At 41.6% G+C, this 18,389-nt stretch overlaps 1 protein-coding gene across 6 annotated transcripts in view; it reads right to left on the bottom strand.

Moving 5' to 3' along the window:
- Rcd1 (Reduction in Cnn dots 1) overlaps positions 1-18,389 on the bottom strand; it is a 97,133-nt gene that overhangs the window by 21,111 nt on the left and 57,633 nt on the right. For 4 of the 6 annotated variants that reach the window (XM_071666386.1, XM_071666385.1, XM_071666388.1 and 1 more), the window contains exons 16-17: positions 17,244-17,574; positions 16,402-16,496 (exon numbers count right to left, since the gene is read on the bottom strand). The exons of 1 other annotated variant lie outside the window; for it this stretch is intronic. In XM_071666386.1, the coding sequence (XP_071522487.1) occupies positions 16,402-16,496; positions 17,244-17,574 (426 nt within the window). The remainder of the gene's footprint in view (positions 1-16,401; positions 16,497-17,243; positions 17,575-18,389) is intronic. One more of the 6 variants, XM_071666390.1, reaches the window with a different exon arrangement.

Here is an 18,389-nt window from a genome sequence, read left to right as displayed (position 1 = left end):
CTCATTTCCAGCACATCCACCCTCCTGCGCACAACTCTATCCATAGCCCATGCCTCGCAACCATACAACATTGTTGGAACCACTATTCCTTCAAACATGCCCATTTTTGCTTTCCGAGATAATGTTCTCGACTTCCACACATTCTTCAAGGCTCCCAGAATTTTTGCCCCCTCCCTCACCCTATGATTCACTTATGCTTCAATGCTTCCATCTGCTGCCAGATCCACTCCCAGATATCTAAAACACTTTACTTCCTCCAGTCTTTCTCCATTCAAACTTACCTCCCAATTGACTTGACCCTCAACCCTACTGTACCTAATAACCTTGCTCTTATTCACATTTACTCTCTCAACTTTCTTCTTTCACACACTTTACCAAACTCAGTCACCAGCTTCTGCAGTTTCTCACATGAATCAGCCACCAGCGCTGTATCATCAGCGAACAACAACTGACTCACTTCCCAAGCTCTCTCATCCACAACAGACTGCATAATTGCTCCTCTTTCCAAAACTCTTGCATTCACCTCCCTAACAACCCCATCCATAAACAAATTAAACAACCATGGAGACATCACACACCCCTGCCGCAAACCTACATTCACTGAGAACCAACCAATCACTTTCCTCTCTTCCTAAACATACACATGCCTTACATCCTCGATAAAATCTTTTCACTGCTTCTAACAACTTGCCTCCCACACCGTATATTCTTAATACCTTCCACAGAGCATCTCTATCAACTCTATCATACAATTTATTAGACAAAATCTAGAATGTTGAACTTCATAATTATTCATAATAAACACAAGCATGTAAATGCATGATGTTAAATATTAACAACATACTGCCCTACAGGCAAATTTTTTATTACTAACAAAAAACAACATATGGAAGATGTTTACAATGAACAGAACCCAATAAACACACATATGCAAATCTTTATAAGTAAGTGCACCATCATGCATTAAGGGACCTCTTAAGAGACCTTCAGCACAGATAAAGCGGAAGTCAGGGAAATGAGTATTTCATTAGCAGAAAGGTCAGAAATGATTCTTAATGAGTGGTGGATGAAACACATGTACATAGTACCTACTTGGCAAGCTGAGAAAAGTTTCCAGAGACAACATCAATCATAAAAAAAAATGTTTTGCTTCAAAAAATTAGGACTGCATCAAATAAGCAAGATACATAGTAGAATGTTGATGAGATGGGGGAAAAAAGCATGAAAATAGCATCCCCCCTGCAAGGTAGTGCTAGGAAAAAACAACAAAGGCCACATTCGTTCACACTCAGTTTCTAACTGTAATGTGTAATGCACTAAAACCACAGCTCCCTTTCCACATCCAGGCCCCACAAAACTTTCCATGGTTTACCCCAGATGCTTCACATGCCCTGGTTCAATCCATTGACAGCATGCTGACCCCAGTATACCACACTGTTCCAATTCACTCTATTCCTAGCAAACCTTTCACGCTCATGTATGTTCAGGCCCCGATCACTCGAAATACTTTTCACTCCATCCTTCCACCTCCAATTTGGTCTCCCGTGTCTCCTCGTCCCCTCTACCTCTGACACATATATCCTCTCATTCTCTCCATGTCACCAAACCATTTCAACACACCCTCTTCTGCTCTCTCAAATACATTCTTTTTATCACCACACATATCTCTTATCCTTTCATTACTTAACTCAATCAAACCCCCTCACATCACATATTGCCCTCAAACATTTCATTTCCAACACATCCACCCCCCTCTGCAAAACCCTATCTATAGCCCATGCATCGCAACCATATAACATTGCTGGAACCACTATTCCTTCAAACATAACCATTTTTGCTCTCCGAGATAACGTTCTTGCTGTCCACACATTCTTCAACACTCCCAGAACCTTCGCCCCCTCCCCCACCCTGTGACTCACTTCCACTTCCATGGTTCCATCTGCTGCTACTGCTAAGTCCACACCCAGATATCTAAAACATTTCACTTTCTTCAGTTTTTCTCCATTCAAACTTACCTCCCAATTAACTTGTCCCTCAACCCTACTGAACCTAATAACCTTGCTCTTATTCACATTTACTTTCACACACTTTACCAAACTCAGTCACCAACTTCTGCAGTTTCTCATCCAAAGCAGCCACCAGTGGTGTATCATCAGTGAACAACAACTGATCCACAACAGACTACATACTTGTCCCTCTCTCCAAAACTCTTGCATTCACTTCCCTAACCATCACATCCATAAACAAATTAAACAACCATGGAGACATCACGCACCCCTGCTGCAAACCGACATTCACTAGGAGCCAATCGCTTTCCTCTCTTCCTACTCTTACACATGCCTTACATCCTCGATAAAACTTTTCACTGCTTCTAACAACTTACTTTAAACAAAGCATCTCTATCAACTCTATCATATGCCTTCTCCAGATCCATAAATGCTACATACAAATCCATTTGCTTTTCTAAGTATTTCTCACATACATTCTTCAAAGCAAACACCTGATCCACACATCCTCTACCACTTCTGAAACCACACTGCTCTTTCCTATTCTGATGCTCTGTACATGCCTTTACCCTCTCAATCAATACCCTCCCATATAATTTCCCAGGAATACTCAACAAACTTATACCTCTGTAATTTGAACACTCACCTTTATCCCCTTTGCCTTTGTACAATGGCACTATGCATGCATTCCGCCAATCCTCAGGCACTTCACCGTGAACCATACATACATTGATTACCAACCAATTAACATCTTTGTCACCCTTTTTTAATAAATTCCACTGCAATTCCATCCAAACCCGCCACCTTGCTGACTTTCATCTTCTGCCAAGCTTTCACTACCTCTTCTCTATTTACCAAATCTTTCTCCCTAACCCTCTCACTTCGCACACCAACTCGACCAAAACACCCTATACCTGCCACTCTATCATCAAACACATTCAACAAACCTTCAAAATACTCACTCCATCTCCTTCTCACTTCACCACTACTTGTTCTTACCTCCCCATTAGCCCCCTTCACCGATGTTCCCATTTGTTCTCATGTCTTATGCACTTTCTTTACCTCCTTCCAGAACATCTTTTTATTCTCCCAAAAATGTAATGATACTCTCTCACTCCAACTCTCATTTGCCCTCTTTTTCACCTCTTGCATCTTTCTCTTGACCTCCTGCCACTTTCATTTAAACATCTCCCAGTCATTAGCACTACTTCCCTGCAAAAAACTGGGAAGGAGACTTGTGTGAGGAAGTACCAGGAGAGACTGAGTACAGAATGGAAAAAGGTGAGAACAATGGAAGTAAGGGGAGTGGGGGAGGAATGGGATGTATTTACGGAATCAGTGATGGATTGCGCAAAAGATGCTTGTGGCATGAGAAGAGTGGGAGGTGGGTTGATTAGAAAGGGTAGTGAGTGGTGGGATGAAGAAGTAAGAGTATTAGTGAAAGAGAAGAGAGAGGCATTTGGACGATTTTTGCAGGGAAAAAATGCAGTTGAGTGAGAGACGTATAAAAGAAAGAGACAGGAGGTCAAGAGAAAGGTGCAAGAGGTGAAAAAAAGGGCAAATGAGAGTTGGGGTGAGAGAGTATCATTAAATTTTAGGGAGAATAAAAAGATGTTCTGGAAGGAGGTAAATAAAGTGCGTAAGACAAGGGAGCAAATGGGAACTTCAGTGAAGGGCGCAAATGGGGAGGTGATAACAAGTAGTGGTGATGTGAGAAGGAGATGGAGTGAGTATTTTGAAGGTTTGTTGAATGTGTTTGATGATAGAGTGGCAGATATAGGGTGTTTTGGTCGAGGTGGTGTGCAAAGTGAGAGGGTTAGGGAAAATGATTTGGTAAACAGAGAAGAGGTAGTAAAAGCTTTGCGGAAGATGAAAGCTGGCAAGGCAACAGGTTTGGATGGTATTGCAGTGGAATTTATTAAAAAAGGGGGTGACTGTATTGTTGACTGGTTGGTAAGGTTATTTAATGTATGTATGACTCACGGTGAGGTGCCTGAGGATTGGCGGAATGCGTGCATAGTGCCATTGTACAAAGGCAAAGGGGATAAGAGTGAGTGCTCAAATTACAAAGGTATAAGTTTGTTGAGTATTCCTGGTAAATTATATGGGAGGGTATTGATTGAGAGGGTGAAGGCATGTACAGAGCATCAGATTGGGGAAGAGCAGTGTGGTTTCAGAAGTGGTAGAGGATGTGTGGATCAGGTGTTTGCTTTGAAGAATGTATGTGAGAAATACTTAGAAAAGCAAATGGATTTGTATGTAGCATTTATGGATCTGGAGAAGGCATATGATAGAGTTGATACAGATGCTCTGTGGAAGGTATTAAGAATACATGGTGTGGGAGGCAAGTTGTTAGAAGCAGTGAAAAGTTTTTATCGAGGATGTAAGGCATGTGTACGTGTAGGAAGAGAGGAAAGTGATTGGTTCTCAGTGAATGTAGGTTTGAGGCAGGGGTGTGTGATGTCTCCATGGTTGTTTAATTTGTTTATGGATGGGGTTGTTCGGGAGGTGAATGCAAGAGTTTTGGAAAGAGGGGCAAGTATGAAGTCTGTTGGGGATGAGAGAGCTTGGGAAGTGAGTCAGTTGTTGTTCGCTGATGATACAGCGCTGGTGGCTGATTCATGTGAGAAACTGCAGAAGCTGGTGACTGAGTTTGGTAAAGTGTGTGAAAGAAGAAAGTTAAGAGTAAATGTGAATAAGAGCAAGGTTATTAGGTACAGTAGGGTTGAGGGTCAAGTCAATTGGGAGGTGAGTTTGAATGGAGAAAAACTGGAGGAAGTGAAGTGTTTTAGATATCTGGGAGTGGATCTGGCAGCGGATGGAACAATGGAAGCGGAAGTGGATCATAGGGTGGGGGAGGGGGCGAAAATTCTGGGAGCCTTGAAGAATGTGTGGAAGTCGAGAACATTATCTCGGAAAGCAAAAATGGGTATGTTTGAAGGAATAGTGGTTCCAACAATGTTGTATGGTTGCGAGACGTGGGCTATGGATAGAGTTGTGCGCAGGAGGATGGATGTGCTGGAAATGAGATGTTTGAGGACAATGTGTGGTGTGAGGCGGTTTGATCTAGTAAGTAACGTAAGGGTAAGAGAGATGTGTGGAAATAAAAAGAGCGTGGTTGAGAGAGCAGAAGAGGGTGTTTTGAAATGGTTTGGGCACATGGAGAGAATGAGTGAGGAAAGATTGACCAAGAGGATATATGTGTCGGAGGTGGAGGGAACGAGGAGAAGAGGGAGACCAAATTGGAGGTGGAAAGATGGAGTGAAAAAGATTTTGTGTGATCGGGGCCTGAACATGCAGGAGGGTGAAAGGAGGGCAAGGAATAGAGTGAATTGGAGCGATGTGGTATACCAGGGTTGACGTGCTGTCAGTGGATTGAATCGGGGCATGTGAAGCGTCTGGGGTAAACCATGGAAAGCTGTGTAGGTATGTATATTTGCGTGTGTGGACGTATGTATATACATGTGTATGGGGGTGGGTTGGGCCATTTCTTTCGTCTGTTTCCTTGCGCTACCTCGCAAACGCGGGAGACAGCGACAAAGCAAAAAAAAAAAAAAAAAAAAAAAAAATTTCATATTTTCACTAATGAGAATCAAAAGCATTGCATAAAAAGCATGAAAATAAAGACAGCACAATTAAAGAGGAAATATCTATCTATCTATATCTCTGATGCCCATTCCCTTTGGGAACTCCATCAAGAGTGATGCCTAGGTAAAAGTGTCCATCACTGATGAACTCTAATGCTGCTTCTTAGCCTCCAGTGCCTCACTCTCAACAGCCCACCAGCAGAGGGCAACTTTAGCACAGTGTTTTCAGAGGTTTTCTGAGCTACAAAATTTCACCACTGAAAATGGAAACAGCACAACTGATAATTGGTTAGAGGAGGTGATTTACAGTGCTGTTAGCTTATATTACAAGGAATATTATTTTCTAAGGTTTCCAGGGGAGAGAAACCTAATCAAGGGATGACCATTAATTTCAAGCATGATCACTGGGAAACATTAAAAGAACAATAAATCTCGACAATAATTTACATGTCCAGGTATCTGATGGATGAGAGATCAGCTCCAAAAAAGTGGAAGAAGGCTTGTGGTGATTTTGATTCTAAGTAAGGCAACAGAAAAAACACTGAACTAAAGTCTGGTATCAATGACACTGAAAAACATAGTTGGAAAGCAAATAGATGAATATTTGCCAAGGAGAAACAAGTGGTAGTACGGGTTCATGATTTTTGATATGCATAAGAAAGGAATGCCTTCATTGAGACAATAATTACCCAAGCAGAAGGGAACAGGGACACATGTCTGAGGTGACCTTTCAGCTAGGTAAAAGTCTCTTTTTCAGAGCAACTTCACAATGTGAACTACTTGTCTGGATGACTGCACCGACTTTCCTCTTATAGAAACTCAATCAATCCATAAAGAAGGTGTTGGGTATCTTGACAAGTGGTGTGACTTGGTTACAATTGTGAGCATTAGTGACGTCAGGAAAGGAATTTCTGATATCATTAAGTGTAACGTCCTGAAAGGAAGTCTCATTGGGGCTGTTAATCCTTATCCCTAAACATCATTTGCCAGGACTTGAATAATATCTGACTGTACCTGCCAACTGAGCTTATGAAAGAATTAGGGGTGCTCAGAACTGTACAAACCTTGTTCTAGCCAGGTTCAATGTCTGGTTAGACACAACGAATTGATAGAAAAATCCTGCCTGGCCAAATGCAAAATGATGATGAGGGGACACAGCAAAAAGGATAAGGTCATAACAAACATTATGAAAAAGGCAAATTAGAGAATCTATATGGAAAGGTCTGTGGGGCCTGGATGTGGATAAGGAGCTGTGGTTTCGATGCATTACACATGACAGCTCGTGTATGGATGTGAGCAGATGTGGCCTTTCTTCGTCTGTTTCCTGGTGCTACCTCGCTGACACAGGCAGTGACAATGCTGTTTCCTGTGGGGCAGGGTGGCAATGGGAATTGATGAAAGCAAGTATGAATATGTACATGTGTGTAAATGTATGTGTATGTATATGTGTGTATGTATGTATGTAAGTATGTATGTATGTATGTATGTATGTATGTATGTATGTATGAATGTATGTATATGCTTATATGTTTAAATATGTGTATGTGAGTGGATTGGTCTTTCTTAGTCCGTTTTCAGGCGGTACCTTGCTAACCTGGGAAAAGGCAATCAAGTATAATAGGTTATTAGGTACAGTAGGGTTGAGGGTCAAGTCAATTGGGAGGTGAGTTTGAATGGAGAAAAACTGGAGGAAGTGAAGTGTTTTAGATATCTGGGAGTGGATCTGGCAGCGGATGGAACCATGGAAGCGGAAGTGGATCATAGGGTGGGGGAGGGGGCGAAAATTCTGGGAGCCTTGAAGAATGTGTGGAAGTCGAGAACATTATCTCGGAAAGCAAAAATGGGTATGTTTGAAGGAATAGTGGTTCCAACAATGTTGTATGGTTGCGAGGCGTGGGCTATGGATAGAGTTGTGCACAGGAGGATGGATGTGCTGGAAATGAGATGTTTGAGGACAATGTGTGGTGTGAGGTGGTTTGATCGAGTAACGTAAGGGTAAGAGAGATGTGTGGAAATAAAAAGAGCGTGGTTGAGAGAGCGGAAGAGGGTGTTTTGAAATGGTTTGGGCACATGGAGAGAATGAGTGAGGAAAGATTGACCAAGAGAATATATGTGTCGGAGGTGGAGGGAACGAGGAGAAGAGGGAGACCAAATTGGAGGTGGAAAGATGGAGTGAAAAAGATTTTGTGTGATTGGGGCCTGAACATGCAGGAGGGTGAAAGGAGGGCAAGGAATAGAGTGAATTGGAGCGATGTGGTATACCGGGGTTGACGTGCTGTCAGTGGATTGAATCAAGGCATGTGAAGCGTCTGGGGTAAACCATGGAAAGCTGTGTAGGTATGTATATTTGCGTGTGTGGACGTATGTATATACATGTGTATGGGGGTGGGTTGGGCCATTTCTTTCGTCTGTTTCCTTGCGCTACCTCGCAAACGCGGGAGACAGCGAAAAAAAAAAAAAAAAAAAATAATAATAATAATGACAATAATAACGATGACAACAACAACAATAATAATAATAATAATAATAATAATAATAATAATAATAATAAAAATAATAATAATGACAGCTAGAAACTGAGTGTGAATGAATGTGGACTTTTTGTCTTTTTCCTGGTGCTGCCGTGCTGAAGCAGGGAGTAGCGATGCTATTTCCTGTGGGGCGGGGTAGCACCAGGAATGAATAAAGGAAAGCAAGTGTGAATATGTACAGGTGTATATATGTAAATGTCTGTGCATGTGTATGTACATGTGTATATGTTTATATGTAAATGTATGTGCATGTATATGTGCGTGTATGGGCATTTATGTATCTATGTGTATGGGTCATTCTTCGTCTGATCATGGTACTACCTCACTGATGTGGGGAACAGCGATTAAGTATAATAATAATAATAATAATAATAATAATTTTTTTTTTTTTTTATACTTTGTCGCTGTCTCCCGCGTTTGCGAGGTAGCGCAAGGAAACAGACGAAAGAAATGGCCCAACCCCCCCCATACACATGAATATACATACGTCCACACATGCAAATATACATACCTACACAGCTTTCCATGGTTTACCCCAGACGCTTCACATGCCTTGATTCAATCCACTGACAGCACGTCAGCCCCGGTATACCACATCGCTCCAATTCACTCTAGTCCTTGCCCTCCTTTCACCCTCCTGCATGTTCAGGCCCCGATCACACAAAATCTTTTTCACTCCATCTTTCCACCTCCAATTTGGTCTCCCTCTTCTCCTCGTTCCCTCCACCTCCGACACATATATCCTCTTGGTCAATCTTTCCTCACTCATCCTCTCCATGTGCCCAAACCACTTCAAAACACCCTCTTCTGCTCTCTCAACCACGCTCTTTTTATTTCCACACATCTCTCTTACCCTTACGTTACTCACTCGATCAAACCACCTCACACCACACATTGTCCTCAAACATCTCATTTCCAGCACATCCATCCTCCTGCGCACAACTCTATCCATAGCCCACGCCTCGCAACCATACAACATTGTTGGAACCACTATTCCTTCAAACATACCCATTTTTGCTTTCCGAGATAATGTTCTCGACTTCCACACATTCTTCAAGGCCCCCAGGATTTTCGCCCCCTCCCCCACCCTATGATCCACTTCTGCTTCCATGGTTCCATCCGCTGCCAGATCCACTCCCAGATATCTAAAACACTTCACTTCCTCCAGTTTTTCTCCATTCAAACTCACCTCCCAATTGACTTGACCCTCAACCCTACTGTACCTAATAACCTTGCTCTTATTCACATTTACTCTTAACTTTCTTCTTCCACACTCTTTACCAAACTCAGTCACCAGCTTCTGCAGTTTCTCACATGAATCAGCCACCAGCGCTGTGTCATCAGCGAACAACAACTGACTCACTTCCCAAGCTCTCTCATCCCCAACAGACTTCATACTTGCCCCTCTTTCCAAAACTCTTGCATTTACCTCCCTAACAACCCCATCCATAAACAAATTAAACAACCATGGAGACATCACACACCCCTGCCGCAAACCTACATTCACTGAGAACCAATCACTTTCCTCCCTTCCTACACGTACACATGCCTTACATCCTCGATAAAAACTTTTCACTGCTTCTAACAACTTTCCTCCCACACCATATATTCTTAATACCTTCCACAGAGCATCTCTATCAACTCTATCATATGCCTTCTCCAGATCCATAAATGCTACATACAAATCCATTTGCTTTTCTAAGTATTTCTCACATACATTCTTCAAAGCAAACACCTGATCCACACATCCTCTACCACTTCTGAAACCACACTGCTCTTCCCCAATCTGATGCTCTGTACATGCCTTCACCCTCTCAATCAATACCCTCCCATATAATTTACCAGGAATACTCAACAAACTTATACCTCTGTAATTTGAGCACTCACTCTTATCCCCTTTGCCTTTGTACAATGGCACTATGCACGCATTCCGCCAATCCTCAGGCACCTCACCATGAGTCGTACATACATTAAAAAACCTTACCAACCAGTCAACAATACAGTCACCCCCTTTTTTAATAAATTCCACTGCAATACCATCCAAACCTGCTGCCTTGCCGGCTTTCATCTTCCGCAAAGCTTTCACTACCTCTTCTCTGTTTACCAAATCATTTTCCCTAACCCTCTCACTTTGCACACCACCTCGACCAAAACACCCTATATCTGCCACTCTATCATCAAACACATTCAACAAACCTTCGAAATACTCACTCCATCTCCTTCTCACATCACCACTACTTGTTATCACCTCCCCATTTGCGCCCTTCACTGAAGTTCCCATTTACTCCCTTGTCTTACGCACTTTATTTACCTCCTTCCAGAACATCTTTTTATTCTCCCTAAAATTTAATGATACTCTCTCACCCCAACTCTCATTTGCCCTTTTTTTCACCTCTTGCACCTTTCTCTTGACCTCCTGTCTCTTTCATTTATACATCTCCCACTCAATTGCATTTTTTCCCTGCAAAAATCGTCCAAATGCCTCTCTCTTCTCTTTCACTAATACTCTTACTTCTTCATCCCACCACTCACTACCCTTTCTAATCAACCCACCTCCCACTCTTCTCATGCCACAAGCATCTTTTGCGCAATCCATCACTGATTCCCTAAATACATCCCATTCCTCCCCCACTCCCCTTACTTCCATTAATAATAATAATAATAATAATAGCGTGGGCTATGGATAGAGTTGTGCGCAGGAGGGTGGATGTGCTGGAAATGAGATGTTTGAGGACAATGTGTGGTGTGAGGTGGTTTGATCGAGTAAGTAATGTAAGGGTAAGAGAGATGTGTGGAAATAAAAAAAAAGCGTGGTTGAGAGAGCAGAAGAGGGTGTTTTGAAATGGTTTGGGCACATGGAGAGAATGAGTGAGGAAAGATTGACCAAGAGGATATATGTGTTGGAGGTGGAGGGAACGAGGAGAAGTGGGAGACCAAATTGGAGGTGGAAAGATGGAGTGAAAAAGATTTTGAGTGATCGGGGCCTGAACATGCAGGAGGGTGAAAGGTGGGCAAGGAATAGAGTGAATTGGATTGATGTGGTATACCAGGGTTGCATGCTGTCAGTGGATTGAATCAGGGCATGTGAAGCGTCTGGGGTAAACCATGGAAAGCTGTGTGGGGCCTGGATGTGGAAAGGGAGCTGTGGTTTCGGGCATTATTGCATGACAGCTAGAGACTGAGTGTGAACGAATGAGGCCTTTGTTGTCTTTTCCTAGTGCTACCCCGCACACATGAGGGGGGAGGGGGATGGTATTCCATGTGTGATGAGGTGGCGATGGGAATGAATAAAGGCAGACAGTGTGAATTGTGTGCATGGGTATATATGTATGTGTCTGTGTGTGTATATATATGTGTACATTGAGATGTATAGGTATGTATATTTGCGTGTGTGGACGTGTGTGTATATACATGTGTATGGGAGTGGGTTCGGCCATTTCTTTCGTCTGTTTCCTTGCGCTACCTCGCAAACGCGGGAGACAGCGACAAAGCAAAATAACAAAAAAAAAATAATAATAATAATAATAATGATAATGGATAGAGTTGTGCGCAGGAGGGTGGATGTGCTGGAAATGAGATGTTTGAGGACAATGTGTGGTGTGAGGTGGTTTGATCGAGTAAGTAATGTAAGGGTAAGAGAGATGTGTGGAAATAAAAAGAGCGTGGTTGAGAGAGCAGAAGAGGGTGTTTTGAAATGGTTTGGGCACATGGAGAGAATGAGTGAGGAAAGATTGACCAAGAGGATATATGTGTCGGAGGTGGAGGGAACGAGGAGAAGTGGGAGACCAAATTGGAGGTGGAAAGATGGAGTGAAAAAGATTTTGTGTGATCAGGGCCTGAACATGCAGGAGGGTGAAGGGTGGGCAAGAAACTCAGTAAATTGGATCGATGTGGTATACCGGGGTTGACGTGCTGTCAGTGGATTGAATCAGGGCATGTGAAGCGTCTGGGGTAAACCATGGAAAGTTGTGTGGGGCCTGGATGTGGAAAGGGAGCTGTGGTTTCGGGCATTACTGCATGACAGCTAGAGACTGAGTGTGAACGAATGGGGCCTTTGTTGTCTTTTCCTTGTGCTACCTCGCACACATGAGGGGGGAGGGGGATGGTATTCCATGTGTGGCGAGGTGGCGATGGGAATGAATAAAGGCAGACAGTGTGAATTGTGTGCATGGGTATATATGTATTTGTCTGTGTGTGTATATATATGTGTACATTGAGATGTATAGGTATGTATATTTGCGTGTGTGGACGTGTATGTATATACATTGTGTATGGGGGTGGGTTGGGCCATTTCTTTCGTCTGTTTCCTTGCGCTACCTCGCAAACGCGGGAGACAGCGACAAAGCAAAAAAAAAAAAAAATAATAATAATAATAACAATGATAATAACAATAATAATAATGATAATAATAATAACAATAATAATAATAATGATAATAAAAAATATGTAAAAAGGATGTAGAGTTGACAGAGTACCCAGGCTGTCAACATAATGGTATGTTTGGAGAACTACAAAAAGGATAATTCACCTGTTGTTCCTAATCAAAATTACTTTCAAGCAAATGGATTAGATGTTCTGAAAAGCATCAATAATTTGGTCACCCCACCTAAGAGGACCCGCAAATCTCCTGGAGAAGGTATAAGACCAAACAATGGAGACCATACCAAAAGTAATGACACCGAGTTACTAGATGGCAGTCATGGACTTTCGTTGAAAGATGAAAAGAAGGGACACGTGATCACAACATTCTAGTTTCTAAATCCATTCAATAACATCTATACTATGTAGTTTTCAAATTTGGTAGGAAACAATCAACAAAGGATATAATAAAAAACTAAACAAGAAATTCATTAGAAAAGATAAGAGAGTGGAGGATAAATGAAATAAGCATGTGAAAAAATGTAAATGCAAATAATACTAAAAGTAGCATGAAAACTGATAGCAGAGTTTAAGAGGTGGGGCCTAATTAGAACAGAATTTCCTCCCCTTACTTTCAAACTGTAAGAATGGGTTATTACAAATAGTTTATTAAAAAAAAATCATAGACGAGCAGTCAATCATACACAAAAAATAGAGTATAGAAAACTGTGGAGCACACTTATGTAAGTTTTTCAGTTTACTGCAAATGGTAAAGAATCAGTCTTCAACTTGTGTAGAAGATTATTCATATGTCTTCACCTCTTGTAGAAGATTATTCACATTTCAAAAACTTCATATTCTGCGTCTATAATCAACTGTGACTCTAGGAAACATGACTGAGAGGGCATATAACATTGCTAATGTGAATTGTTTGGACTATGTAAGATAAATCAACCATGAACTATGACAAATAAATGCAACTGTGAAGCGTAACAACAGTACAGCACTATGATAAACCTGCATATCCAACCATACTACCAGCAGGTCATTAAAATTGTTAAGTTTAAAAAGAAAATCTAACATAAATGATATCAAATTCCACAAGTATCTTTTATTCTAAGCAGAGGGAGAACATACTATCGTTTTTGGGAAATATACTGACAATGAAGTAAAATTAAGCATCAATTAAGTGACTGCTGGGTTATCTAATACCAAGTCATATATGTCTCTCTCTGGGAAATAATGAGAAATATATTTTAACATTTGCATATACAAAAGAACTATTCAATAAACCACCAGTATCTGCTGACACACTTTACGTGACATGCATATAATATCCAACATGAGTTCATGAAGGGTAAACAGTCCAAAAAATGCTAGTCACTGCCTTGTGATACGTTCAAGAGCAAACTGGAATGAAACCTGTCTTGTAAAGATCTATCATGTCAAATAATCATGAGAACTCAACTTGCAAGATCTGTGCAAATGACTTCTCATACAGATCATCCCTTGAGGGTTTGTAATAGCTCACTGTCTTTCTCTAGGTGACTGCTTTGACTGTTTGCATTTAAAATAGGCACTATGGAGGACCTGTACTAAACGCTGGGGCCTGGGTCTGCTCACAGAGATGCTTTCTCTCATGCACCGTTTCTCTGTTTTCTTAGATGTTGCTTGAGTATCACTTTGTAAAATGGACCCCTTCTTATGTGTGACTCCATCAACAGATAAGTTGTGTGTTCTGCAATGACCCTTGGCAACGTGATCACTGGAAACTGCTGAAGGCCTCACCATGCATGACTTGGTTTTTCCAGAGTTTCTTGTTGTCATGGTTTTGAATAAATGGGTGTGTTGTACAACTGACTCAATTACACCATCATGTGAACAGTTATCATTACAATCATCACATTCATTTGTTGCCAAAAGGATTTCCAAGTCTTTGGAAAGGGGTAATGAATTATTGTTGGTTTCATACCTTAAATTTTTTGGTATTAAAGGATTCAATTTTGAGTATATAACCTTTTGAATTTTTGGTAAATTTTCAACTACTGTTAAAGCTTCATCCCTTGGAGAGGGATCTGATAACTCAAATGAAGACCTTAGCACTTGAGATGGGGTAGTCTTTTGTTCTAAGGTGAATGAATTATATCCACCTTTATGGTTACCTACTTCATTGTTTTTGAGACATACTCCTATACATGAGTCTACATTCCACTGGAGAAGAGGATCATTTGCTTTATCTGGTGACTGAGTTACTCTTAAGAACTGTTCAGATGGAACTTGACAACATGTCTCTCTACTATTTCTTTTAGATATGCTTATACTTGATGAAATTCTCTGCTTACAGCCATTATCAATCCGAGTCGAAGGCAATTCATCTCCAATAAGCACTTTCTGAACATCATGTCTATGAGTGTCACTGCTGCTTTCTTTCTTTGATTTTGTAGGTGAACTAAATAACTGAATGACACCAGACACAGGATTTTCATATAATTCCTTTCTAGATTTAGGAGAACTGAGATGCTGACATGAATTACCACTGGGCATATCACTAACAAAATCTGTCACCTTTCGGTATATTTTCATCCACCTTCCTCTCGCATTGCTTCTCTTCTTGCGTACACTACTTGCACTATCATCACAGCCTGTCAGATCAATAAGGGGTATGCAACTGGATGACACCTGTTTTGATGCTACAGATTTCTCTGATCTTTTCTGAAGGCCTTTTCTGACAAGCTGGGATGTGCCATGGGACAAATAATCATCTTCTTGTGGTGTCACATCACTGCTCTGATTTATCTTTGTAGAGTTGCTAGATCTACACCTTGGAAAACTTGTAACAACTGCGTTGAAACTTTCTTGAAAATCAAAAACACCTGTATCAGATGAAAACTCCTTAGCACTGCACCTAAGCTCTGTTTTATCATTTCCATGCAATGAGCATAAGGATACAACTTCCAGCTGTTCTTTATCCATGATATCGTGACTAGTTTTGGATGATGATCTTTCACAACCTCTCTGTCTGGGAGATGAAGACAGAAACTTGTGTACTGATTCAGGAGATGTCAAATCTACAACCTGTGGCTTACTGGAATTTCCAACAGTATTCCTATTCATTTCCTTTGGCATTCCTCTTACCCAGCGCATCTTGTTTGCAGCATTCATTAAATGTGCCAAAGAAAGCTTAATTTTGGGTATTTTAGGATCAACTCCTTGGACTGGCACAAGGGTCACCATCTTGGGAGATTCACAGTTACTGACTGTATTATTAGTAGAAAACTGTGTTGACAAAGGAGGGATACAAGAAGGAATGGGTGAAGTATTGAAAGCTGAAGGTGAAGACATGGCAGAAACCTCAGTTGTCATGCCAGGTGAATCACTCCCATCTAAATGTTCAGTGTTCTTACCTATGCCATACACTGATTCCTGGTGAGCTAACTCCCACTTCACATCATTCAACTGAACCTTAGAGCTATCCAATCCATTTATATCAGTCTGTTCAACCTCATAGTTCTCATACACTCTATTCACAGTCTGCTGATCCTGAGAGATATCAGTGTCCACAATCCCATAGCCATCATCATGCAGAACCCTTACAGTGTTTGTGAGCATAGATGTAGAACTGTCACTGTGCTGAGTCCCGAAGCTGTCAGCATGCAGAACCCCAGAATTCCCAGAGGGACTTAAGACATCTCCAAAACCATCATTCACAAAGCCTAATTCCTCAACGGGAAGGTTGGAAGAACTAATGCTAAAGCAAGAATTTTTACAACTTGCACCCTCTTGCATACCCAAGATCGCAAACTGGTTAGAACCATATTCTGTAAAAGAACCATATTCTGCTGATACCTCCACATGCATTTCATGTGAACAACCACTTCCTGGTACAGAAGCCAAACATGGACTAATTCCCTCACTTACACTGAGTCTCTGACGCAGGATTGGACTTCCGTCGGAACTGGGCTCAAGGGTAGGAGAAGAGGTAGTGATGCCAATGGAGTCACAAGTTGGGGCTTCTGATTGATGAGGGTAGGAAAATACATCATTAGATATAACATCACTGCTCCACACAGCACCAAAATTCACACTCAGCCTCGGATGGTTTACTGGTTCATTACTCACTAAAGGTGTAGAAGCAGATCCATGCTCGTAAAGCAACGGATTTATCATCCAGCAATCCTGTTGATCATAATAATGACCTTCCTTCTCAGACACTGCTATACCTCCATGAACCCTTCCATTATCTCTCTCATTCCCACTTAGAGGCCTATTATTTACACAGCATTTAAATCTATCCTTGACAGAAGATGCCCCTAATACCCAATAAGACCTGCCTGTGTCCTGGTCAACTACAATGAACTGATCACACTGGTTATTTTCAATATGAGATTCAGAAGAGCCTTCACTCTGCAACTTATTCTCCTGAACAATACTCTCTAGGTGGCACGTATAGCCTGAACACTGAGGGTCAATTGTTGTTTTGTTAGAACATTTATACATGTCCAAACCTGCTGTACCTATTTCTACCTTGCAGTCTTCAAGAGCCTGAAACATACTGTTAGTAACACTAACATTAAATGAATCAATTACAGAAACGTTGATTTCAGGAGAATCCTTATAATGATGAGGGAAAGATTTACTGTTTATAGTTCTATGCTCATTGTCCATTTTGTGATTTATGTTGTAGTTCAGTCTGGATTTCCTACTATTGGATCTTAAGGCTCGCCTAGGATATGGCACTTTAAACTCGCCTATCAACCCACCACCAGAGGGCATAGAAGATGACACTTGTGTTGTCTCTCGAGGAAGAGCAGCAAAAACTCCAGAAGCTGTGTGGAGGGAGGATGTTGTACATGTTGTGCCCTGTGGTACTGCAGGAGCTGTCAAATGAAGACTGTCAGAAGACGAGGCAGAGGAGGAGTCCCGCCAAGTTGATGACAGATGCAGAATCCTTTGATACTTCTGACGTGAGAGAGGAGCCAAAGACCCAAGTGGGATAGTGGCTACAGAGGATGGCATGAGCGATGGGATGGAGCACGGGACAGGGGAGGCGGTGGGGGATGGCAGGTCTCGTGCGGTGCCCCCTACTGCTGCCTGGTGGCATGAGGGAAAGAAAAAGCATGCAGGATGGAGAGGCTAACATAAAAGCAATGCAAGCAAGTTGTGCACCCTCAACCAACTCCAGTGCAATGTGCACACAACCAAAACAATGTTGTCTTTAAATATCCCATGAACTCCCCTCATAAATGCCACTACACCCACACACTACCTTGTATCTGCCACTCCTTCACCAAAGGTTGTCTGCCAAACACTAATGCAACTCCAATGTCCAGTCAGCACCATCTGCCTCATAAATTCATCACCTATCCACTGCATAATGCTGCCCACCATAATGCAATGCTACCTAAGCAAAAACTACTGGAAGCAGGCATTCCTAAACACATTAAACCTACCAATCCTGTTTTAAAAATAATCAAGTCATAATAACAAGTAACATGAATAAATAAGTGTCCTACACAACAAAACTAGCTAGACACATCTACATGTGGAGAAGCAAATATCCTAAATGATGGCTTGTGGATGCACATGTGGTTGGGTGGATAACAAACACTGGATACTGGATATGTAGGTAGGTGGATGATTTATCCTACAGTATGTCCTAAACATGGACACAATGTAACACATACACTAAATGATAGATGCTGAGGCTGGATGGCCTAATATTCTAGAATCTAGATGCTGGTTACATCTGTGAGTGGTGGGGGGAAAAAAGTGGGTGCTGTATATTTGTGCAGCTGGACTAATAACAAATACATTAACAATTGGTCCTGGATATAAATGTGTGCTGAAACACACTTAGCATAAATAGCGAGTGCTGCCTATACCTGTAAATACCTTGAAACAATAGA

Source organism: Panulirus ornatus, chromosome 11 (genome assembly GCF_036320965.1).
Source record: "Panulirus ornatus isolate Po-2019 chromosome 11, ASM3632096v1, whole genome shotgun sequence".
Taxonomy (NCBI): Eukaryota; Metazoa; Arthropoda; class Malacostraca; order Decapoda; family Palinuridae; genus Panulirus; species Panulirus ornatus.
This window is presented reverse-complemented; position numbering and strand designations above follow the sequence as displayed.